Source organism: Loxodonta africana, chromosome X (genome assembly GCF_030014295.1).
Source record: "Loxodonta africana isolate mLoxAfr1 chromosome X, mLoxAfr1.hap2, whole genome shotgun sequence".
In the NCBI taxonomy this organism is placed as follows: Eukaryota; Metazoa; Chordata; class Mammalia; order Proboscidea; family Elephantidae; genus Loxodonta; species Loxodonta africana.
Window position 1 is genome coordinate 79255919 of NC_087369.1, and position 25182 is coordinate 79281100.

At 40.8% G+C, this 25182-nt stretch overlaps 1 protein-coding gene across 4 annotated transcripts in view; it reads left to right on the top strand.

Annotated features, from left to right (window-relative positions):
• The window catches only part of IGBP1 (immunoglobulin binding protein 1), a 56801-nt gene extending 36940 nt beyond the window's left edge, over positions 1-19861 (top strand). For 2 of the 4 annotated variants that reach the window (XM_064278510.1, XM_010592733.3), the window contains one exon: positions 19372-19861. In XM_064278510.1, the coding sequence (XP_064134580.1) occupies positions 19372-19517 (146 nt within the window). In that variant the 3' untranslated portion in view covers positions 19518-19861. Of the gene's footprint in view, positions 1-19368 lie in introns of all 4 variants that reach the window. The other 2 variants (XM_064278509.1, XM_003412738.4) reach the window with 1 other exon arrangement.
• The last annotated feature ends 5321 nt before the right edge of the window (positions 19862-25182 follow it).

The following is a 25182-nucleotide window of genomic DNA, read 5'->3' on the forward strand; positions in this document are numbered from 1 at the left end:
TTGTGCTTTCAGTGAAAGTTTATAAACCGAGTCAGTCTCTCATACAAAAACTTACATACAGCTTTCTATATACCCCTAGTTGCTCTCCCTCTAATGAGACAGCACACACCTCCTCCCCACTCTCTATTTTTGTGTCCATTCGGCCAGCTTCCTACCCCCTCTGCCCTCTCATCTCTTCTCCAGACAGGAGCTGCCCACATAGTCTTATGTGTCTACTTGATCCAAGGAGCTCACTTTTCACCAGTATCATTTTCTATCCCATGCTCCAGTCCAATCCCTGTCTGAAGAGTTGGATTTGGGAATGGTTCCTGTCTTGGGCTAACAGAAGGTCTGGGGACCATGACCTCTGGGGTCCTTCTAGTCTCAGTCGGAGCATTAAGTCTGGTCTTTTTACAAGAATTTGGGATCTGCATCCCACTGCTCTCCTACTCCCTCAGAGGTTCTCTGTTGTGTTCCCTGTCAGGGTAGTCATTGGTTGTGGCTGGGCACCATCTAGTTCTCCTGGTCTCAAGCTGATGTAGTCTCTGGTTTATGTGGCCCTTTCTGTCTCTTGGGCTCATAATTACCTTGTGTCCTTGGTCTCCTTCATTCTCCTTTGCTCCAGGTGAGTTGAGACCAATTGATGCATCTTAGATGGCCACTTGCTAGCGTTTAAGACCCCAGATGCCGCTCTCCAAAGTGGGATGCAAAATGTTTTCTTAATAGATTTTATTATGCCATTTGACTTAGATGTCCCTGAAACCATGGTCTTCAAACCCCCGCTCCTGCTATGCAGGCCTTCGAAGCATTCAGTTTATTCAGGAAACTTCTTTGCTTTTAGTTTAGTCCCATCGTGCTGACCTCTCCTGTATTGTGTGTTCTCTTTCCCTTCACCTAAAATAGTTCTTATCTAGTATCTAGTTAGTAAAATCCCCCTCCTTCCGTGCCTCCCTCCCCCTTCTCGTAACCATCAAAGAATATTTTCTTCTCTGTTTAAACTGTTTCTCACATTCTTATAATAGTGGTGTTATACAATATTTGTCCTTTTGCAACTGACTAATTTCACTCAGCATAATGCCTTCCAGGTTCCTCCATGTTATGAAATGTCTCTTGGATTCATCATTGTTGTTCATTGATACATAGTATTCCGTTGTGTGAATATACCATAATTTATCTATCCATTCATCCATTGATGGGCACCTTGGTTGCATCCATCTTTTTGCTATGTAAACAGTGCTGCAATTGTGCTGTTCTTTATATAACTCCGAAGTGATTAGGTTTGGGATCTACCTTACACTAGTAGGACCTCAACTGACTGATCCCATTGCATTAGATTGCATTGTGGGAGGTGATTGCATTATATTAGATCAGATTATTTTGCATGCACAGGTATAACCAAAAAAAAAAAAAAACCAAAACCAAACCCATTGCAGTCGAGTCAATTCTGACTCATAGCAATCCTATAGGATGGAGAAGAACTGCCCTATAGGGTTTCAAAGGAGTGGATGGTGGATTCAAACTGCTGACCTTTTGGTTAGCAGCCAAACGTTTAACCACTGCACCACCAGGCCCCCGGCCACAGGTATAAGGATTAGTATTCCAACACGTATTTTGGGGAGACACAGTTCAGTCAATACAATGAATGTAATACATCTGATGGCTATAGCAAAAAGAACAGGGATAAATGGAACTATATGTTTCTAAGATTCTTACATTTTATGTGAAGCCGTCTCTATTAATTATTGCTGTGTTACAAACTACTCCAAAGCTTAACAGCTTAGAACAACAAATATTTATTATGTCACATGGTTTCTGATAGTAAGGAATCCAAAAGTAACTGGGTGGCTCTAGCTCAGGGTCTTTTATGAGGTTGCAGTCAAGCTGTTGACTAAGGCTGGGTGATCTGCTTCCAAGCTCACTCATGTGGCTGTTGACTGGAGGCCTCACCATGTGAGCCTCTACACAGGGGTGATCCCAACTTAACAGCCTCCTTTTCCCAGAATACTCACCTGAGTTCTCATGACCAAGATGGAGGCCTCAGTGTCTCTTATAACTTTTTAAAGTTGAAGGTGGCATGCCATCTCTTCTTCCATAATGTAATGGTCACACAGACCAACCCTGATCCAGTATGGGAAGGGGACTACATAAGGGCATGAATACTAGGGGGCAGGGATCATTGGGGGCCATCTTTTAGGCTCCCTACCATATGGTACAATATTAATTCTTAAGTAGACTGAGAAGTTAAGAATGAATATTGTATTCCCTACCGCAGCCACTTAAAAAAGGAATGCAAAGCAACATAGCTAAAAAGATGACAAATTAAAAGGGAAGAAGGCAAGAAAAAAAGAGCAGAGGAACAAAAAATAGATGAGAAGAACAAAAAACAGTTGGCAGACTGGTATATCCAAACCCTTAAATGTAAATGGAATAAACTCTCAAATTAGAAACCAGAGATTGATTTATAAATCAGCAACCCAACTGTATGCTGTCTGTATGCAAGAGCTTCATGCTGTATGCAAGAGACGCATTTTAAATATAAAGATGTAGATTAGTTGAAAGTAAAAAGATTGAAAATATATATAACATGCTAACAGTATAAGAAAACTGGAACAGCGATAGTAGTATTAGGTAAAGTAGACTTAAATATAAGAAGTAACATATCATAGTGATAGAAGGGGCAGTTTTTCAGAAAGACAGTACTTATAAATGTATTTGTGCCTAATAACAAGCTTCAAGTTACATGAAGAATGGATAGAATTAAATGGAGAAACAGACAAATTACAATCATGGTTAGAGACTTTAATCCTCTTAGCAAGTGATAGAACTACTGAACAAAAAATCAGTAAGGGCCCAGAAGATCTAAAAACACTGTAAGTCACCTATTTTTACCTATTTGACATTTGTAGAACAACTATATCCAACAGCTGCAAAATAGCACCTCAAGTACACATAGTATGTTTACCAAGATAGACCATACACAGGGGCATAAAATAAGTCTAACACACTTCTAAATAACCCATGAGTCAAAGAAGAAATCACAAGGGAAATTAGAAGATATTTTAAACTGAATGGCAATGAAAATACAACATCAAAATTTGTGGGATACAACTGACATAGTGCTTAGAAGGAAGTGTATAACTTTCAGTATTCATATTAGCAAAGAAGAAAGATAAAATCTGTTGCCTACAGTTCTACTTTAAGAACTTGGGGTGGGGGGATACAAGAAAGGAAATAATGGTGGGAAATCTCAGAGTGATGGTGATAGTGATGCCCAAAAGCTGGACATATGTATACCCCCATAACCTGGCTGCTTCACTCCTGGGTATATACCCAAAAGGAATGAGGCCGTGTGTCCACAAAACACATGTGTAAGAATGCTCATAGCAGCATTATTTGTAGTAGCTCAGATGGAAACTACCTAAATGTCCCTAAATAATTGAATGGATAAATAAGTTTAGGTATATTCATATGTTGGTATACTGTATGGCAAAAAAGTTAAACTCACTGTAGTTCTTCCACTATAAGTGACAAATATAGATGAACTTTGCAAACATAATTATGAGTGAAAAATGCCAGACACGAAAGAGTTTATACTTTATGATTCCATTCATATAAAGTTCAAAAACAGGTAAAAGATATATGCTGGTTAGAATTCAGGACAGCAGTCACTCGTAGTGGGGGATCATGAATGGAATTTGAGGGAACTTCTCGGCAGTTAGTAATGTTTTTTTATCATGTGTTCAGTATGTGAAAATTCATGAAGCTTACTTAGGCTTGTGTACTTTTCTACACGTATGTGAGACTCGGAAACTAAAAAAAAAAAAAAAACCCACAGTATTTTCAACAATGCTAGATGACAGTTATATCCCCGAGGAACTGACAGACCTGAGAACAGGAAAAATCCAAAGCCATTAACAGCTTTTTACTAGAAAGTATGGCAGTCCAATTTAACAATAGCAGCTGAAACTAGGAGTGGTTTTACCTTTCAGTAAATACTGGGTGAGTACAAAGGACCAATGATAAGAAAGAAGGTCTGAAAGGGATAGATCAGTCCAGTCCCTAATGAAATCTTCAAACTGACCCACGAGGTCTCCCTTTCAGGACAGGGTCTCACATTGAGCAGAAATTGCTGAGAGTAGAAATGAAATTGAGCAGGACAGGGACAGTAGAAAAGAAGGAAAGAAAAAGCCCAGATAAAAATGGAGGAGAACAGAACCAGGAACTCTAATCAATCAAGCCATTATATGTCTGCAACCTACATGAGAACAGCAGAAAGTGTCCTCTGTGACGTTAGAAAAGCCACTCTGAACCATGCTTCTTTCTTAAAGTTCAAGAAATCTTATATAAAAATGAATAGATTGTGATGGTTGCACAACTTTGAATATACCGAAAACCACAATACACTTTGTTGTTGATACGTGCTGTCGAGTCTGTTCCGAATCATAGCAACCCTTTGTACAACAGAACAAAACACTACCCGACCCTGTGCCATCCTCACAATACTTGTTATGCTTGAGCCCATTGTTGCAGCCACTTGTGTCATTCCATCTCATTGAAGATCTTCTTTTTCGGTGACCCTCTACTTTACCAAGCATGATGTCCTTCTCCAGGAATTGATCCCTCCTGATAACATGTCCAAAGTATATGAGATGTAGTCTCTCCATCCTTGCTCCTTGGAAGGAGCATTCTGGCTGTACTTCTTCCAATACAGATTTGTTCATTCTTTTGGCAGTCCATGATATATTTAGTATTCTTCACCAGCACCATAATTCAAAGGCATCAGTTCCTAGGTATTCCTTATTCATTGTCCAGCTTTTGCATGCATATGAAACAATTGAAAACACCATGGCTTGGGTCAGGTGCACCTTAGTCTTCAAGGTGATATCTTTGCTTTTTAACACTTTAAAGAGGTCTTTGCAGCAAATTTGCCCGGTGCAATGCATCATCTGATTTCCTTACTGATGCTTCCATGGACGCTGATTGTGGAGCCAAGTAAAATGAGATCCTTGAAAACCAATCTTTTCTCTGTTTATCATGGTGTTGCTTATTGGTCCAGTTGCAAAGATTTTTGTTTTCTTTATGTCGAGGTGTAATCCATACTGAAGGCTATGGACTTTGATCTACATCAGTAAGTGCTTCAAATCCTCTTCACTTCAGCAAGCAAGGTTGTGTCATCTGCGTAACGCAGGTTGTTAATGAGTCTTCCTCCAATCCAGATGCCCGGTTCTTTATGTAGTTCAGCTTCTTGTATTATTTGCTCACCATGCAGATTAAATAGGTATGGTGAAAGAATACAGCCCTGAGGCACACCTTTCCTGACTTTAAACCACGCAGCATCCCCCTTGTTCTGTTTGAATGACTGCCTCTTCATCTATGTACAGGTTCCTCATGAGCACAATTAAGTGTTCTGTAATTTTTTTTTAATTTCCATTCTTTGCAATGTTATCCATAATTTGCTAAGATCCACACAATCGAATGCCTTTGCATAGTTAATAAAACAGAAGTAAACATCTTTCTGGTGTACTCTGCCTTCAGCCAGGATCCATCTACCATCAGCAGTGAGATCCCTCGCTCCACTTCCAGTTTGAATTTCTGGCAGTTCCATGTCATTGTACTGCTGCAGCCACTTTTGAATGATCTTCAGAATTTTACTTGCGTGTGATATTAATGGTATTGTTCGATGATTCCCGCATTCAGCTAGGTCACGTTTTTTGGAACAGGCATGAAGTATGGATCTCTTCCCAGTCGGTTGGCCAGTTAGCTGTCTTCCAAATTTGTTGGCTTAGACGCATGAGCTTCCAGTGCTGCATACATTTGTTGAAATACCTCAATTGGTATTCCGTCAATTCCTGGAGCCTTGTTTTTCGCCAGTGTCTTCAGTGCAGCTTGGACTTCTTCCTTCAGTACCTCAGTTCCTGATCATACGCTACCTCCTAAACTTATTGAACATTGACCGGTTCTTTTTGGTATGGTGAATCTGTGTATTCCTCCATCTTCTTTTGATGCTTGCTGCATCGTTTAATATTTTCCCCATAAAATCCTTCAGTATTGCAACTCGAGGCTTGAATTTTTTCTTTAGCTCTTTCAGCTTGAGAAATGCCGAGCGTGTTCTTCCCTTTTGGTTTTCTAACTCGCGGTCTTTGCTCCTGTCGTTATAATTCTTTACTTTGTCTTCTCAAGCTGCCTTTTGAAATCTTCTGTTCAGCTTTTACTTCATCATTTCTTCCTTTTGCTTTAGATACTCAACATTCAAGAGCAAGTTTCAGAGTCTCTTTTGACACCCATATTGGTCTTTTCTTTCTTTCCTGTCTTTTGAATGACCCCTTGCTTTCTTCATGTATGATGTCCTTGATGTCATTATACAACTCGTCTGGTTTTCGGTCATTAGTGTTCAGTGTGTCAAATCTATTCTTGAGATGGTCTGTAAATACAGATGGGATATACTCAAGGTCGTACTTTGGCTCTCGTGGACTTGTTCTGTTTTTCTTCAACTTGAACTTAAAAATGAGCAGTTGATGGTCTGTTCCGCAGTTGGCCCTGGCCTTGTTCTGACTGATGATATTGAGCTTTTCCGTTGTCTCCACAGGTATAGTTTATTTGATTCCTGTGTATTTCATTCATTGAGGCCCATGTGTATAGTCGCCATTTATGTTGTTGTAAAAAGGTATTTGCGGAGGTGGGGCCAAGATGGCAGAGTAGTCAGACGCTTCTGGTGGTCCCTCTTAAAACAAAGACCCGAGAAAACAAGTGAATCAATTATGTATATTACAGGCTAGGAACCCTGAGCATCAAAGTCAATAAATCAGACTGAGTAACAGGGGAGGGAGGAATGGTGCTGAAGCAGCAAGGAGTTGCCGAGCCTGTGGCAGCGCCTCAAATCCAATTCCTTGGCACGACTGCAGTGGGGTTGATGGTAGTTTTCTGGGACATGGCCGCTTTAGCGAAAGAAGGCAAGCAAAGTGGTGCACCCCTGACCCTGTAGTGTGACTGCAGTGGGGCTAGCTGTGGCATTTAGGACGCGGCTGCTTCAACGAAGGAAGGCAGCCAGTGTGCTGGCACCCCTGATCCCCTGGTGTGACGGCAGCGGGGCTGGTGGTGGAGTTTAGGACACAGAAGCTTCAGCAAAAGAAGGCAAGCACAGGACACAGCCCTAAACCCCTGGGGCAGTCTCGGCAGGGACCTAGCCAGCGCACACAGGCTACACACACCTCTGGAATCTGAGATAAAACAGCACTCTCCTCTCGGCATAAGTGATTTTGTCTGTTTTACCGCACCAATCTAGTATTTCCTCCTCTTGAAAGAACTGTCTCCTGTCTATCTGATCCCTCCTCCCTCTGCCTTAGCTGGCTTCAATAACAGTTGATTTCCCTGGGCCTGAGATAGGTCCCGGTGTACTCCCTGAGCCATTGTCCTGGCCTTGGAAAAGGAACAAATTAACAAATGGAGGAAAATACTCTGTTGACTCCCCTAATCTGCAGACTTAGAGCAGAAGTGGCTCCAGTCCAGGCACAAGCGACCCATAGACTTTGTCTTTCACTCCTCCATGGATCCAGGTGGCTCCAGTACACCAGATCGGATCTGGCTGTTACATTGCAAGGGCAAATCTGTTTGAGGCCAGAGTGTAACTGTTTCAGCCGCACGGTGGAGAGGCAGCTTTTGAACGTTTGATACCACTCTGCCTACTAAACAGGGCCTTTACCTACCCACAGCAGGGGCCTGAGGACTGGATGCCCCAACCACGCCATGTAGCCACCTGCAAAATGGCTCCAGGAATAAGCAGTGCCTACTTTTTTTTTTTTTTTTTACCAGTCCTTACAGGTAAAAGAATTGGGTACCTATGGTATGGCTGCAGAGCCCACCTGCCACAGTGCTCTACAGAACAGGGACATGCCCTACTCAGACACTCGGGGGAAGGTTGTCAGCCCCCTGCCTTCTTCAGAGTGTGACCCCCTGCTGCTACCAGAAATTTGTGCATACAGCAGTCACCACTGCTCCTCTAAGATAGTAGGTGAGAGCCCACACCACACACTAGGTGACCAACAGTCAGGACACCTGAGCTGAATCTATACGAGAATAGTGAATGGACTCCTAGGCTCCTATACCTGGTAATAGCTCTAGCTGTCTGGTACCAGAACATTAGTGCTTCAAAGGCTCCAGTACTCAAGTTAGCTCACTCTAATAGCCTATTTGGATATATCAAAACAAAACAAAGCAAGAAACTAGGACACAGTGAGCAAACATAAATTAATACAATAACTTATAGATGACTCGGAGACAACAGTCTATACCAAGTCACATAAAGAAGCAGACCATGATTGCTTCAACAAACTCCCAAAACAAAGAATCAAGGACTTTCCCATATGAAGATGTATTCCTGGAATTACGAGATTTAGAATACAAACGATTAATATACAGAAATCTTCAAGACATCAGGAACAAGATGAGGCAAAACACAGAACAAGCCAAGGAAAACACAACTAAAGCAGTTGAAGAAATTAAAAAGGTTATTTAAGAACATAATGAAAAATTTAATAAGCTGCAAGAATCCGTAGAGACACAGTAATCAGAAATTCAGAAGATTAACAATATAATTACAGAATTAGACAACTCAATAGAAGGAGGAGCAGAATTAGTGAGATTGTAAACACTTGGCAACAATATATTTGAAGAAAAATCAGATAAAAGAATTTTAAAAAATGAAGAAACCTTAAGAATCAATGTGGGATACTATCAAGAACAATAACGTACAAGTGATTGGAGTACCAGAACGGGGAGGAATGACAAAAAATAGAGACTTGTTGAAGATTTGTTGGCAGAAAACTTCCCTGACACCATGAAAAATGAGAAGATACCTGTCCAAGATGCTCATTGAACCCCATACAAGTAGATCCCAAAAGAAAGTCACCAAGACATATTATAATCAAACTTGCCAAAAACAATATAAAGAGAAAATTTTAAGAGCGGCCAGGTATAAGTGAAAAGTCACCTACAAAGGAGAATCAATAAGTTTGGACTACTCGGCAGAAACAATGCAGGCAAGAAGGCAATGGGATGACATATACAAAGCGTTGGAGGAGAAAAATTGCCAGCTAAGAATCATATATCCAGCAAAACTGTCTCTCAAATATGAAGGTGAAATTAAGACATTTCCAGATAAACAGAAGCTTAGGGAATTTGCAAAAACCAAACCGAAACTACAAGAAATACTAAAGGGAATGCTCTGGTTAGAAAATAGTATCAGATATCAACCCAACACTAGAATACAGGACAGAGTAACCGGATATCAACCCAGATAGGGAAATCACAAAAATAAATCAAGATTTAAAAAACGCTTAAAACAGGGAATCAGTGATGTCATTATGTAAAAGATGACAATATGAAATCAATAAAGAGGGACTAAGTAAAGTAGGCATAGATCTTCCATATGGAGAGGAAATCAAGGCAATATGGTATAAGTTGGGTTTAAACTTAGAAAAATAGGGGTAAATATTAAGGTAACCACAAGGAAGACTAACAATCCTACACATCAAAATAAAAAACAAGAAAAACATAAAGACTCAGCAAAAACAAAATCAACTGCACTGAAAAAGAGGAGCACCCAATTTACAAAGAAAAACTACTCAACACACAAAAAAATAATTGGAAAAGGAAACTGTCAACAACACACAAAAAAGGCATCGAAATGACAGCAACTAAACTCATACCTGTCTATAATCACGCTGAATGTAAATGGATTAAATGCACCAATAAAGAGACAGTGGCAGAATGGATTAAAAAAAAAAAAACACGCTCCGTCTGTATGCTGCCTAAAAAAGACACACCTTAGACTTAAAGACACAAACTAAAACTCAAAGGGTGGAAAAATATATATCAAGCAAACAACAATTAAAAAAGAGCAGGAGTGGCTATACTAATTTTTGACAAAACAGACTTGAAACTTAAATCTACCACAAAGGATAAGGAAGGAAACTGTATAATGATTAAAGGGATAATATACGAGGAGGGTATTACCATATTAAATATTTATGCACCCAACGATAGGGCTTCAAGAGACATAAAACATAACTCTTAACGGCATTGAAAAGTGAGATAGATAGCTCCACAGTAATAGTAGGAGGCTTCAACACACCATTTTCAGTGAAGAATAGAACATCCAGAAGAACCTCAATAAAGACACGGAAGAGCTAAATCCCACAATTAACCAACTTGACCTCATAGACATTTACAGGACACACCACCCAGCAGCATCCACGTATACGTTCGTTTCCAACGCGCATGGAATGTTCTGTACAAGAGACCACATATTAGGCCATAAAGCAATCCAAAACATCAAAATATTACAAAGCGTTTGACCATGAAGCCATGAAACTAGAAGTCAATAACAGAAAAATCAGGGAAAAGAAATCAAAAACATGGAAACTGAACACCTTGCTCAAAAACGATTGATTGTAGAACAAATTAATGACAAAATAAGAAATTCATAGAATCCAATGAGAATGAAAACACTTTCTATCAGAACCTTTGGGATACAGCAAAAGCAGCACTCAAGTCAATTTATATCAATAAATGCACACATCCAAAAATAAGAAAGGACCAAAATCAAAGAATCATCCCTACAACTTGAACAAATAGCAAGAGAGCAACAAACAAAACCTTTAGGCACCAGAAGAAAGCAAATAGTAAAAATTAGAGCAGAATTAAATAGAAAACAAAAACAATTGAAAGAGTTAACAAGACCAAAAGTTGGTTCTTTGAAGCAATTAACAGAATTGATAAACCATTGGCCAGACTGAAAAAAGAAAAACAGGAGGGGAAGCAAATAACCGAATGAGAAATGAGATGGGCATTATCACAACAAACCCAAATGAAATTAAAAGAATCATAACAGAGTACTGTGAAAAGTTGTACGCTAACAAATTTGAAAACCTAGAGGAAACGGACAAATTTCTAGAAATACACTACAGAGGTAAAAGTAAATAAACCCATACCAAAAGAAGAGACTGAAAAAGTAATTTAAAAACTCCCAACAAAAAAAAAGCCCAGGTCCGGATGACTTCACTGCAGAGTTCTACCACACTGTCAGACAAGAGTTAACACCACTACTACTAAACGTATTTCAGAGCATAGAAAAGGATGGAATACTCCCAAACTCATCTTATGAAGCCAGCATAACCCTGATACCAAAACCAGGTACAGACACCACAAAAAAAGAAAATACAGACCAATATCCCTCATGAATTTAGATGCAAAAATCCTCAACAAAATTGTAGCCGATAGAATTCAGCAACATACCGAAAAAATAATTCACCACAACCAAGTGGGATTCATACCACGTATGCAGGGATGGTTCAACATTAGAAAAACAATCAATGTAATCCATCACATAAATAAAAGACAAGAGCCACGTGAACTTACCAGTTCATGCAGAAAAGGCATTTGTCAAAGTCCAACACCCATTCATGATAAAAAACTCTGAGCAAAATAGGAGAAGGATAATTCCTCAACATAATAAAGGGCATTTATACAAAGCCAACAGCCAACATCATCCTAAACGGAGACAGACTGAAAGCATTCCCGTTGAGAATGGGTACCAGACAAGGATGCCCTTTATCACCACTCTTATTCAACATTGTGCTGGAGGTCCCAGCCAGGGATTTTAGGCTAGATAAAGAAATAAAGTGCGTCCAAATTGGCAAAGAAGAAGTAAAAGTATCTCTATTTGCAGATGACGTGATCTTATGCACAGAAAACCCTGAAGAATTTCCAAGAAAACTACTGAAACTAATAGAAGAGTTTAGCAGAGTATCAGGATACAAGATAAGCATACATAAATCAGTTGGATTCCTCTATACCGAAAAAGGGTCGAAGAGGAAATCACCAAATCAATACCATTTACAATAGCCTCTCAGAAGATAAAATACTTAGGAATAAATGTAACCAGAGACGTAAAACACCTATACAAAGAAAACTACTGCAAGAAACCAAAATGGAACTACATAAGTGGAAAAACATATCTTGCTCGTGGATAGGAAGATTCAACACTGTAAAAATGTCTATTCTGCCCAAAGGAATTTATAGATACAGTGCAATTCCGATCCAAATAAGGTGGAGAAACAAATCACCAACTTCATATGGAAGGGAAAGAGGCCCCAGATAAGTAAAGCATTACTGAAAAAGAAGAACAAAGTGGGAGGCCTCACACTACCTGACTTTAGAACCTGATATACCACCACAGTAGTCAGAACAGCCTAGTACTGGTACAACAACAGGTACATAGACCAATGGAACAGAATTGAAAATCCAGACAAAAATCCATCCTCATGTGAGCAGCTGATATTTGACAAAGGCCCAAAGTGGGGAAAAGACAGCCTCTTTAACAAGTGGTGCTGGCATAACTGGATATCCATCTGCAAAAAAAATGAAACATGACACATACCTCACACCCTGCCCAAAAACCAACTCAAAATGGATCAAAGACCTAAATATAAAATCTAAAACAGTAAAGGTCAGGGAAGAAAAAATAGGGAGGATGCTAGGAGCCCTAATACATGGCATAAACAGCATACAAAACATTACTAGAAATGTACAAACACCAGAAGAGAAACTAGATCACTAAAAAAAAAACTGGGAGCTCCTAAAAGTCAAATACTTGTGCTCATCCAGAGACTTCACCAAAACAGTAAAAAGATTACCTACAGACTGGGAAACTTTTTAGCTATAACATTTCCGATCAGCAGCTGATCTCTAAAATCTACATGTTACTGCAAAAACTCAACTACAAAAAGACAAATAACCCAAATTAAAAATGGGCAAAGGTTATGAAGGGGCACTTCACTAAAGAAGACATTCAGGTAGCTAACAGATACATGAGGAAATGCTTACGATCATTAGCCATTAGAGAAATGCAAATCAAAACTACAATGAGATTCCATCTCACTCCAACAAGGCTGGCATTAATCCAAAAAACATAAAATCATAAATGCTGGAGAGGTTGTGGAGAGACTGGAACACTTACACACTGCTTGTCGGAATGTAAGATGGTACAACCGCTTTGGAAATCGATTTGTTGCTTCCTTGAAAAGCTAGAAATAGAATTACCATATGATCCACCAATCCCACTCCTTGGAATACATCCTAGAGAAATAAGAGCCTTTACATGAACAGATATATGCATACCCGTGTTTACTGCAACACTGTTTACAATAGCAAAAAGATGGAAGCAACCAAGGTGCCCATCAACGGATGAGTGGATAAATAAACTATGGTATATTCACACAGTGGGATACTACGCATCAATGAAGAACAATGATGAATCCATGAAACATTTCATAACATGGAGGTATCTGGAAGGCATTATGCTGAGTGAAATTAGTTCCAAAAGGATAAATATTGTATGAGACCACTATTATAAGAACTCAAGAAATAGTTTAAACTGAGAAGAAAATATTCTTCGAATGTTACAAGATGGGGAATGGAGGGAGGGAGTGAGAGGGAGATCCACTAATTAGATAGTAGACAAGAACTAATTTAGGTGAAGGGAAAGATACAATACGGGAAAGGTCAGCACAACTGAACTAAACAAAAAGCAAAGAAATTTCCCGAATAAACTGAACGCTTCGAAGGCCAGAGTAGCAAGGGCAGGGGACTGGGGACCATGGTTTCAGGGGACATCTAAGTCAATTGGCATAATAAAACCTGTTAAGAAAACATTCTGCATCCCACTTTGGAGAGTGGCATCTGGGGTCTTAAATGCTAGCAAGCAGCCATCTAAGATGCATCAATTGGTCTCAACCCACCAGGACCAAAGGAGAATGAAGAAGACCAAGGACACAGGTAATTATGAGCCCAAGAGACAGAAAGGGCCACATAAACCAGAGACTACATCAGCCTGAGACCAGAAGAACTAGGTGGTGCCCGGCTACAACTGATGACTGCCCTGACAGGGAACACAACAGAGAACTCCTGAAGGAGCAGTGGGATGCAGACCTCAGATTCTCATAAAAAGACCAGACTTAGTGGTCTGGCTGAGACTAGAAGGACCCCGGAGGTCATGGTCCCCAGGCCTTCTGTTAGCCCAAGATGAACCATTTCCAAAGCCAACTCTTCAGACAGGGATTGGACTGGGCTATAAGATAGAAAATGATACTGGTGAGTAGTGAGCTTCGTGGATCAAGTAGACGCTAGAGATTATGTGGGCAGCTCCTGTCTGGAGGGGAGATGTGAAGGCAGAGGGGGACAGAAGCTGGCTGAATGGACACGGAAATACAGGGTAGAGAGGAGGAGTGTGCTGTCTCATTAGGGGAGTGCAGCTAGGAGTATACAGCAAGGTGTATATAAGTTTTTGTATGAAAGACTGACTTGATTTGTAAACTTTCACTTAAAGTGGAATAAAAATTTAAGGAAAAAAAGGTTATTTCCAATGAAGAAGCTATTGGTCTTGCAAAATTCTGTCATGTGATCTTTGGCATTGTTTCTGTCCTCAAGGCCGTATTTTCCAACTACTGATCCTTCTTTGTTTCCAACTTTTGCATTCCAGCCACGAGTAATTATCAGTGCATCTTGATTGCATGTTTAATCAATTTCAAACTGCAGAAGTTGGTAAAAAGTCTTCCATTTCTTCTTCTTTAACCTTAGTGGTTGGTGTGTAAATTTGAATAGCAGTCATATTATCTGGTCTTCCTTGTAGGTGTATGGATATTATCCTATCGCTGACAGCGTTGTACTTCAGGATAGATCTTGAAATTTTTTTTTGACGATGAATGCAACATCATTCCTGGCATAGTAGACCATATGTGTAAGTGCTTAAAACTATAATTATGAAAACTTTACATAATGAAATAAAAAAAATTTCCTGATTTGACAAAAAACACTGTGTACCTAAAAATTTCCACACATTCTAATAAAATTAGTAGACTTTAAAGGAAAAAAATGCATTGAGCATCTCAGCAGAAACATCCAAAGCAAAGCAAACCCATTGCCATTGAGTGGATTCGGAGTCATAGCAACCCTGTAAGACAGAGTAGAACTGCCCCACAGGTTTTCTAAGGAGCAGCTGGTGGATTCAAACTAATGACCTTTTTGTTAGTAGCTGAACATTTAACCACTGAGCCACCAGAGCTCCAGCAGAAACATCAGGTGGTTTATAAAGGAAAGAAAATTGACCGTCATGCTTTTCAACACCAACACTTTATGCCATAAGAAAAAGGAGTAATAGTTATTTAAGGTACTCAAGAGGGAAAAAGATTATCCAAGGATATATCTGGCAAAACTGACTTTCAAGTGTAAAGGGCACACACGTTTATCAAAATGCAGGAACTCGGGGAATGTTGTTCCCTTGAGCCCTTCCTGAGGACTTTACTAGGGAATGAGCTTCCGATAACCAAAAGGATGAGAGACACATTGACAGAAGGACTGGTGGTGAACATTGAGCATACAATTAACTTGTATAACTAAGACTAAACAAGGGTTAAAAGGAAGAGAGTATGGTATGTAATGCTTATATGTTCAGCGCTCATAACGTAAAGTACAACTATTTGTTAAAAATGTTCTCCATTTTATGGGGAAAATATATGCAAAAAATTTAACTGCTCAATAATTATATTGCTGGTAGTATTAGTATTGTTCTGAGGCTGTGTAATAACTGTGTAATATAGGATAATGTAAATGAATTTGAGATTTTCTAATTCTGTCCTCTTTCTTTGGAAACTAGGACGTTTAGTGTAGAGGAATACCGATGTAATTCATGCAAATTGTTAAAAAAAACCCAATAGTCTTGAAAAGGCTCATGAGAAATTTAAACACACACATCTTTGCTGTGTTCACTGTAAAGGCTTAGAAACAATGACCAGCTCAGTAGTAATGAGCATGCCTAGTACCCAGATTGTGGTATTGAAATACCGTTCCCATTAAAAGAAAACTGGAACAACTTGGAGAAATAGCTAATTCCAAGTCAGGGGCAGGAAATGTACAAGATGAGCTTGAAAACTCTTGTCATACAAGATAGGGGAAAAGCTTCAAAGACTGCTAGGGTCATATCAAAAGGATTCTGGAGCCAGTTTGAAAGTGTTCCCACTGGCCGAAGATGAGACAGTTTGAGCTTCTAAAAGGATAATTGCCAATAGCAACGAACATATCCAGCGCCTGGATCTTGGTTTTTAGATCCAGGTTTTTAGATGCTTGCTTTAAATGGCTGATTCTGGGGCTGGGGCAGGGAATGTACAAGATGAGCCAGCAGCACCTTCTAGTGCTGGAAAACAAGAGATAAAAAAAAAAAGTTTGTGGTACATCAGATGGGCACAAGAGCCAGTTGAAAGAACTCTCAATGGCCAAAGCTGGAAGAAATTGAGCAACAAAATGAATAACATAGTATTGGCTTATAACTCAACCAAATAAATAAATATCCATGCATTCATAGTGATATAAATGATTGAATATATACATGGTGAGATAAGACAAATCTGTCATAAAGAAGAATTCTAAAGAATTGATGTTGGGCAATGCATAGGGACAGAAACCCTGGTGGCGTAGCAATTAAGTGTTACAGCTGCTAACCAAGAGGTCAGCGATTCAAATCCACCAGGCACTCCTTGGAAACTCTATGGGGAAGTTCTACTCTGTCCTATAGGGTCGCTATGAGTCAGAATTGACTCGACGGCATTGGGTTTCGTTTTTTTGGTATATACATAGTGACTACCAAAGACTACACAGTAGAAAGGAGGGTGGGGAGTAACTTTACATTTGGGAACTCAACAACGAACACTACCTTAGCTAGGTGATGACGGTTAACATCATCACTGATAAGTCATGTCGATATCGTGTACCCTTGCTGTGATGTGATGAGAAGGGCACTTCACCTCTGTGGTGACCTTTCCCAAAATCCATAACCCCAGTCTACTGATGAAAAAAATATCAGACAAACCCAAATCTAGGGACAGTCTGCAAAATACGCAGCAGCCACTCCTCAAAACTGTCAAGGCCACTCTGAGAAACTGTCACAGACTAAAGGAGACTAAGGAGATATGACAATTAAATGTAGTGTTGTATCCTGGATGAGATCCCAGATCAGAAGGACATTTGGTAAAGAACAGGAAATCCAAATAAAGTATGGACTTTAGTTGCTAATAATGTATCAGGGTTGGTTCATTAGTTGTGACACAGAAACCATGGTAATGTAAGCTCCTGACAATAGAGGAAACTGGGTACAGAGTACATGGGAACTCTGAACTATCTTAATTTTTTTGTAAATCTAAAACTATTCTAAAATTAAAGTGTTTATTTAAATATTCTAGAAGAATAATTGCAGTTGATTGAAACCCATCAAATATGTTTAAATCCATGAGTTCAAAATTATATTTAAAAACAAAAATAAACTGTTCAACTTCAAAAGATGATAGGGAACGAATTTACTATCTTGAGAAGTGGCAAATAAAGAGAATCAAGCATATGTCTTTTCTACTGGATAACTAAATAAAAAAAGAAATTATAAAATTAAGAGTATCATGATTTTGAACCCCCCTCCCCCAGTAAATTAGTGGCTCTGGGCATGGATCATCAGTAGCTGTTATTAACATCACAACAGATGAGACACAGATATTATATGCCTCCTGATCAAGGAACACAGCACCAGCTATAATGCTAAAGGGATCAGACAAGTCAGATCAAGTCTCTATATCCAGCTGCCAGTCTGCAGGAAATACAGAAGATGGTCTTGGGACTGCATTAGGACTATGTAGTCAGCAAAATCCAGGCTTTGGGCAACTAACTACAGGTCAGGTGCCCCATCTTCTTTAACAGATAACTTGGAAGAAAAGAAGGATGGAGAGGGAACCTGTAGATCAAAAAAAAAAGATGCGAAATATTTTCAAGTGGGCAAGATTAACCTCAAAAACATGCTAAGTGAAAAGCCAGTCGCAAAAGACCACGTATTGTATGAATCCCATTTATTTGAAATGTCTAGAAAAGGCAAATCTGTGGAGACAGAAGTCCCTAGGTGGAGCAAACAGTTTGTGCTTGACTGCTAAGCTAAAGGTTGGTGGTTCAAACCCACCCAGTGGTACCCTGGAAGATAGGCCTGGGGATCTGCTTTTGTTAAGATTACAGCCAAGAAAACCCTTTGGGGCAATTCTACTCTGTAACACATAGGCTTGACATGAGTCAGAATCAACTCAAGAGCAACTAAACAAAACAGCAGCAACTTGTATGCAGAGGTACATTAGAGATTGCCAAGCGCTGGGAGAAGGGGGCGGGGGAGTGACTATAAATGGGCACGAAGAATCTTTTGGGGGTGATAGAAATTTCTAAAAATTAGTTTGGGATGATGATTGCACAACTCTGTACATTTACTAAAAACCATTGAATAAAAAATGAATGTAAAAAGGCAACTGTGGTGTCTAAGGATACACACTTGGGTAATAAAGCTATAATAAACTCTAGGAGGTTATTACTGTGAAAGGTCATATAGTGGTTACTTGTGGAGGGAGAAGAGACAGTTGTGATTTGAATGAGGCACATGGAGAGCCTTCTGGGATGGATGGAGACTTAAAAGAGTTATTTGCCTTTTTAAAACTTACTAAGTGTGTTGGGGGGGTGGGGGGCTCCTGTATCTGTTTTGTTTTCTAATAAAAGGATTTTTTTTTAAGAACACAAGACTTTTAAGCTGTTGAGACAGATTAGATCCTCACGTATTTCATTTCTTATCACAGTAATAAGATTATTTCTCATGAGCAATCTCAGGGTAGCCAGGAAAAATGCTGCTTTGCCTTACCAAGGAAAAAATAAATGCAAAAGGGAAATGTAGCAGTTAGTTTAATTTCTTTTGGGTGTATACGGTGGGCAAATGCCATTTGGACCTGTTGCAAGCATGTGCAAAATAACACATAAGGTATTCTTTTCCAGTAGACCCAGCTGCCCCATGATTTTCAATTTTACACAAACAAAAAACTAGATGACTATAATAAAGAAAATGAATGGAGGAGGAAAAGTCACCTCTAGTCCCACCTCCCTAGCAAATCACAAATCATAAAATCATAATTTTTTTTTACCTTAGTATTTTTGGTTTTCTGAGGTTTTGTTTGTTTAGGTTTTTTTTTGTTGTTGTTGTTTTGGCCATTTTCGCAAGGATTTTTTTCCCAAAATAGAATTTCATTCTGAGGGACAACTTTGACATGTTCTTGACTTCTCCTGAAAACCATTCTTTCTTACTGCTATTTAACACGTGATGTGATGTGTTAAGTAATACAAGTACTCTACCCACTTCCGCTGGGCACAGGGTAGACAGCCACCTTGTTCTCATTTTCTGTGGTTGTATTCAGAATGGAGCGGAGACGCCTGATGGCTTCTTAACCTACCAGTGTTAATTTCTCACCCCACTTTCTCATTTTCCCACTTCAGCAGAGTTCAAAAAAGCAGCTCAGCAGCAGGAAGATCAGGAACAAAAGGAGGAAGAGGATGATGAGAAAGCACTACACAGAGCCCGGGAGTGGGATGACTGGAAGGACACTCATCCTAGGGGTTATGGCAACAGACAGAACATGGGTTAATCTTCCCACAACAAGACGAGACTAGAAGGGCGTGCATCTTCCCCTCCAAGGAAAGCTGTACAGTCTCCGGCTCCCTGGGCTCCTGCTTCAGCTGTGTAGGACAAAAGCAAAGATGCTTCATCTTGCTTTGTGTTCAATAAAGTGTCAAACAATTATGTGTGTATTTGTACCCTAGGTGATGAACCAAGAATCTTGTTGCAGCATTCTTATCCTTATCATGGTGTATTTTGATTAAGTGGAAAGAAAAGAGCACTGCGAAATGGCTCTGTATAATCAATGGCTGTATGAATTCTCTTTAAAAAATAATAAACGTCTCTTCTATTACATGAGCCTCTGCAGAACAATACGAGTATCAGCTGCTTTTTTGGGGGGAGAGGGGGGCGGTCAACTGTGGGTCCCTGTGCTTTTGGAGAGAGCCCGGTCATCTCCCTTTGATCTGGGCAGTGAATTCCCCAACATCAGAGCTGCCTAGATTAGTTGAGTGTTCTCCTTTCTACTGGGACGTAGTGTGAAACCAGTGTCAGACACGCCAACAGTGCTTTACAAGGGGGGAGCACAAAGGCCAGGACTTTCCCTGCTGCACAGCACTGTTTTCAGGAATTGGAGCAGTAAGTGAATGAACCCTGAATGGTTAGACTGTATTCCCCAATCCTGTCTACCTAGTCCTCCTTGTCTTGGCCAGAAGCCATAGCTTGGGTTTCTACAAATTGAACATTTACTGAAGGTCTGCTACATTTAAGATACAGTGCTGAGAGCTGTAGGGGAGGCAGAAAAGAATTAGATACCCTTAAATAAGATGAGGAGGAGAATAAGATAAACAGATAAAGCACTATTAGAGTCATCTTTGTGAGTTAAGCTGAGGCCAGGGCCCTTGTTCTCACACTAGCCGTAATCCTTTTGGTGACCAGTAGCCTCAGACAGACGCCTAGCTCCTAAATTAACTCCGTAGACCATTTTGGCCCCTTCCTTGCCTATGCTGTGTAATACTTGGCACAGCCCGAACCTGGCCTGGGCAAATGTACGATGGCAGTCATTTCGCTGGTTAGTGAGATGCCTGGGATCATACTGATAGCTGGATGCAAAGGAGGGGGACCCCAGATGATACTGAAAGGTACCTACTTTCTGGAGTAGAAAGAAGACATGTCCTCAGCACTGGGTTGACACCCTAAAAAAGCAGTCATGTGTTAAATGATCTGTATAGAAAACATACTTTTGTTCTGTATGGCTTTGGTACATTTAGGTTTTCTTTTAAGAGGAAGATGACTCACCCCTTCTTACCTTCTGCAGCCTAGCTTAGGAAAGGGGTTTGAAAAAGAGACTGAGTTCCCTCTTGTTTATAGAATGGTAAGTGGGGGGCTGTCAGGTGATGAGTAGGAGGTTGTGTTCAGCGGGAGATGACAGGAAGAAGACTACCAGTGATACATTTGTATACTGCTTAATAAAGGACTCATCTTGCCCTCACAACATAAGCTCCTGAAGCATGGATTAAATTCCCCCAAGGATTTGCGAGGCAAACAGGCTGCCTCTCTAGCAACGGCCTATTCCTTGCCCTTGGAACTCCACCCTGAGTCAGTTGATTCCCAAACTTTGGGCCAGGTTGAGGTTACCCCCTGGGTCCAAGTCTGTTTAAGCTTGATTAAGCCCCTGCACACATTCTGATACCTAAGAGGCAACCCAAACAAGGTGGGTTTGAATCCTGGCTTTAAAAGTCACAAGCTGTGTGACCTTGGGCAATAAAACTTTCCTGAGCCGCAGTTTTCCTTAGTGTGTAAAATGTAGACAACAGCTGTCTCATGGGGTTGTTAGAATAAAATGAATAATGGCAGCTATCAATAATAAACTCAGGCAACTGAAGAATAAGTATCTTCTATTTTTTTTATTTGTATAAGCTCAATGACTACAGTCTGTCCACTAAGAGGGAAAGGAAATGGATAGGATTTGGGCCTGTTATGTGCTAGGCACTGGACCTAGCACTTTCACATACTATTAATATTCACAACCACCCTATGAAATAAGTAGCATTATTCCCATTTTACAGATGAGAAAACAAGCTCAGAAAAGCTGAGTTATTTCCTTGTGTTCACACTAGTAAAAAGCTGGACTTATGTTATTCTCCATGTGCTTTCCCAATTGCTTGTGCTTTTAGTTATGTTTTAAAGCCACTTAAAGAGGGAGCAGCTTTAAAAAGCCACACTAAAACTACCACTTAAACACCATTGGAGCTCTAGAAATTCCTTCTTAGCTGACTCACCAAAGAAAAGGTTATGCCAGCTCCCCCGCCATTCCCCACTCAGCGGGGAGGGGTGGGGAATAAGAGGAGGGAGGCTGTGAGCGAGCCCGTCTTTCTCCATTTTCCTCCCCAGTTCAGACTTCCTGACTGCAAGAGAAAGCAAAAAAAAAAAAAAAAACCACCTTCTCTGCTCCCGCCAGAGCAAGGGCTTTCAGGGTCCTAGAGCGAGCTGAGTTTGGTGGATTCTAAGAAGTGAAGACTTCTTAAAGCTTTCAACAGGTAATAATACTGCTTTACAGTTTGCAGAATGCTTTCGCGTACACAGCTTATTTAACTCAAAATCTGTCAGGAGGCAAGAGAGGATATCTTCATTTTACCGAGGAGGAAACTACCGCGGAGAGATGAAGTGAGGGACTTACTTTTGTCACACAGCTAGTAAGTAGAAGGGCCCAGGCTTAAATCCTGATCTCCTGACTAGAGGTCCAGAGATAAGTGTGCAAACATATTCGTTTAGCCAGAGTGTTTGCCCTCAACGGCTCTCATGTGGCAGCTAGTTAGATTTGGAAAAGGGGAATTCTGGGCACTAATTCTTTTAAAGTCTTTGCACAGTGATTTGTCCTTTCCACTCTTGTTCCTCTCAACACCCCTGTGCGAAAGAGTGGGTAGGGGGCTGAATAAGCTGATCTCAAGCCCAAGAAGTTGCAGATAGAGTCTCCATTCTCAGGGCTCTACCCCTCCCTAGCTGGCGGATCCCTGGCAAATTCTTCAGTTCTGTCATTTAAAATAATTTGAAAAGGGGGAAACTTTTGAAACTAAACCCACCTCTGTACATCATCTGAACTCCAGGAAATCCTCTTCTGCTTACTCATCAGCACAACAGGCACAGTGCCCCCTGTTATGGATTGAATTGTGTCCCCCCAAAATAGGTGTTGGGATCCTAACCCCTGTATCTGTGTATGGGGTTTCTTTCTTATGGTAACGAAGCTGTATCAGTGGAGGGTGTGTCCTAAACCTAATCACTTCTGAGTTATAAGTAACAGCATAGACACAGAGACAAGTGAGCACAAACAGGGGAAGAGAGATGTGGTCTGATGACAACAGAGGCAGATGAATCTACAAGCCCAAGAACTCCAAGGATTGCAAGCTATTAAAAGCTGAAATAAGGAGCCCTGGTGGTGCAAATGGTTAAATGCTCAAATGCTAACCGACAGGTCAGCGGTTGGAACCCACCAGCCACTCTGCAGGAGAAAAGACCTGGTGATCTATTCTTGTAAAGATCACAGCCTAGGAAACCCTACGGGGCAGTTCTGCTCTGCCGTATAGACTCGCTGTGAGTTGAAATTGACTAGAAGGCACACAACCACGGAAGCTGAAATAGACAAAAAGGACTTTCTCCTAGAGCCACACCCGAAATTCAGACTTCCAGCCTCCTAAACTGTGAGAGAATAAACTTGTGTTTGTTAAAACCATCCACTTGTGGTATTTCTGTTATAGCAGCACTAAGAAACTAACCCATCTGTTAGGCACCCTACAGCAACATGGTATTGTTACCACTGTCTCCTCGCACGACACAACTCCCTAACACCTGTGCATCATTTCCTTACAGTTTCTTTTAACCCATTCATCCAAGGTACAGCTCAACCAGGTCAGGTCACTCATATCCCAGAACAAAGAGACATAGGTTCTAGTCCCACCTCTGCCACTGTCATAGCCTTTCCCAGATGCAGATAACATCTATCCTACCCACCCACACAGGCCAGACTGAGGAGTAAATGAATATGGAAGCCACATCAAAAAATTACAAAACATGACACGAGAATGAGGAGCGAGAGTAGTAGGCTGTTGATAGGTTAGGAGGACTAAGAAGGGAATGTATTTTTAATTCAGCATTTCACAACTTTATTTTGACCTACACTCCTCCAGTGCTTTCTCGATTTATCTTCTATATGTTGCCACCAGCCCAAAAGTTTATGACATACTTGTCTTTGTGTGCTGAGATGATTGGCAAAGGACAGAATTGCTATGTGCAGTGGAAACTGAGAACCAGTTTTTACACATCTGTCTGCTAGGCCATCTTTGACAAATGTATGTGAAAGGCTGGTGAACAAAGTCTTAAATTTCAGCTTCTTGTCTCAACTGCCAACAAATCTCTCAAGGGAAGAACAACTCAGCAATGTCTTAGGCCAGCCTAGCCTGGTGTGGCAGCAGGAATAAAAATAATAGCTACTGTGTATTGAGCATCTACTATATACTTGGACAAAAATGAACAAACCAAACCTGTTTCTATCGAGTCAACTCTGACTCCTGGCAACACCGCGTGTTAGAGAGTAGAACTGAGCCTCATGGCTGTAATCTTTTTGGAAGCGGACCACCAGACCTTTCGTCCATAGTGCTGCTGGGGGGCTTGGAGCCGCCAACCTTTTGATTAATGGTTGGGTGCAAACCGTTTGTGCCACCCAGGGACCTATATACTAGAAGCTCTCTGTGTATTATTTTTAACCCTCACGACAATGGCCCAAGGTAGATATTATTATAGTCTCAGTTTGGAGGTGAGGAAACTGAAGCTCAGAGAGTGATTTGCCAAAGATTACTCAGCCCGAAGTGGTTGAGCTGGGCCTGGCTTCCAGGTCTGCCTGATTCCAAAGGCCCTTCTAGTCTACCACACTACCTCTCTAGAAGCACAGGGGCTATATGGAGGTGGTGAATATACCCTGGTGGCACACTGCTCTGGGGATAACCCCTCACCTTTCTCAGAACAAGTTTTGAGCAACAGTTCCATTGGCTTTACCTACTGGGCCCTTCAGGGGTGCAGCTGAGACCTGCTCACTGGGGGAAAAGCCCCACTCAGAAACCTACGCTTCCTGGGGCCCCACATCACCCAACCTGTAGGAGAATGTTCCTGCTCCCAATGCCAAGTCCACCTACTCTCCCCTCCCAGCTCTAAATGGCTTTTGTTCAAGTAAATCTTTAAAACCCTCTATCCTAGCCTCGAAACGAAACACTGCCTGGTCCTGAGCCATCCTTACAATCGTTGTTATGCTTGAGCTCATTGCTGCAGTGTTTTGTTCTGTTGTGCATAGGGTTACTATGAGTCAGAACCGACTCGACAGCACCCAACAACAACATCCTAGCCTCTAAGGATCCCTGGTGGCACAATGGTTAAATTCTTGGCTGCTAACCAAAAGGGTGGCGGTCCGAACCCACCAGCCACTCTGTGGGAGAAAGATGTGGCAGTCCGCTTCCCTAAAGATTACAGCCTTAGAAACCCTATGGGGTAGTTTTACCACGTCCTATAGGGTCGCCATGAGTCAGAATCGACTCAATGGCAATGGATTTGATTTGGTTTTTTATCCTAGCCTCTCACTCACTCAGGGATTCCTACATACTTTCTAAGCCAGTCAAAGCCCCCTGTTGTCTACCAGGCTTTCTCTGACA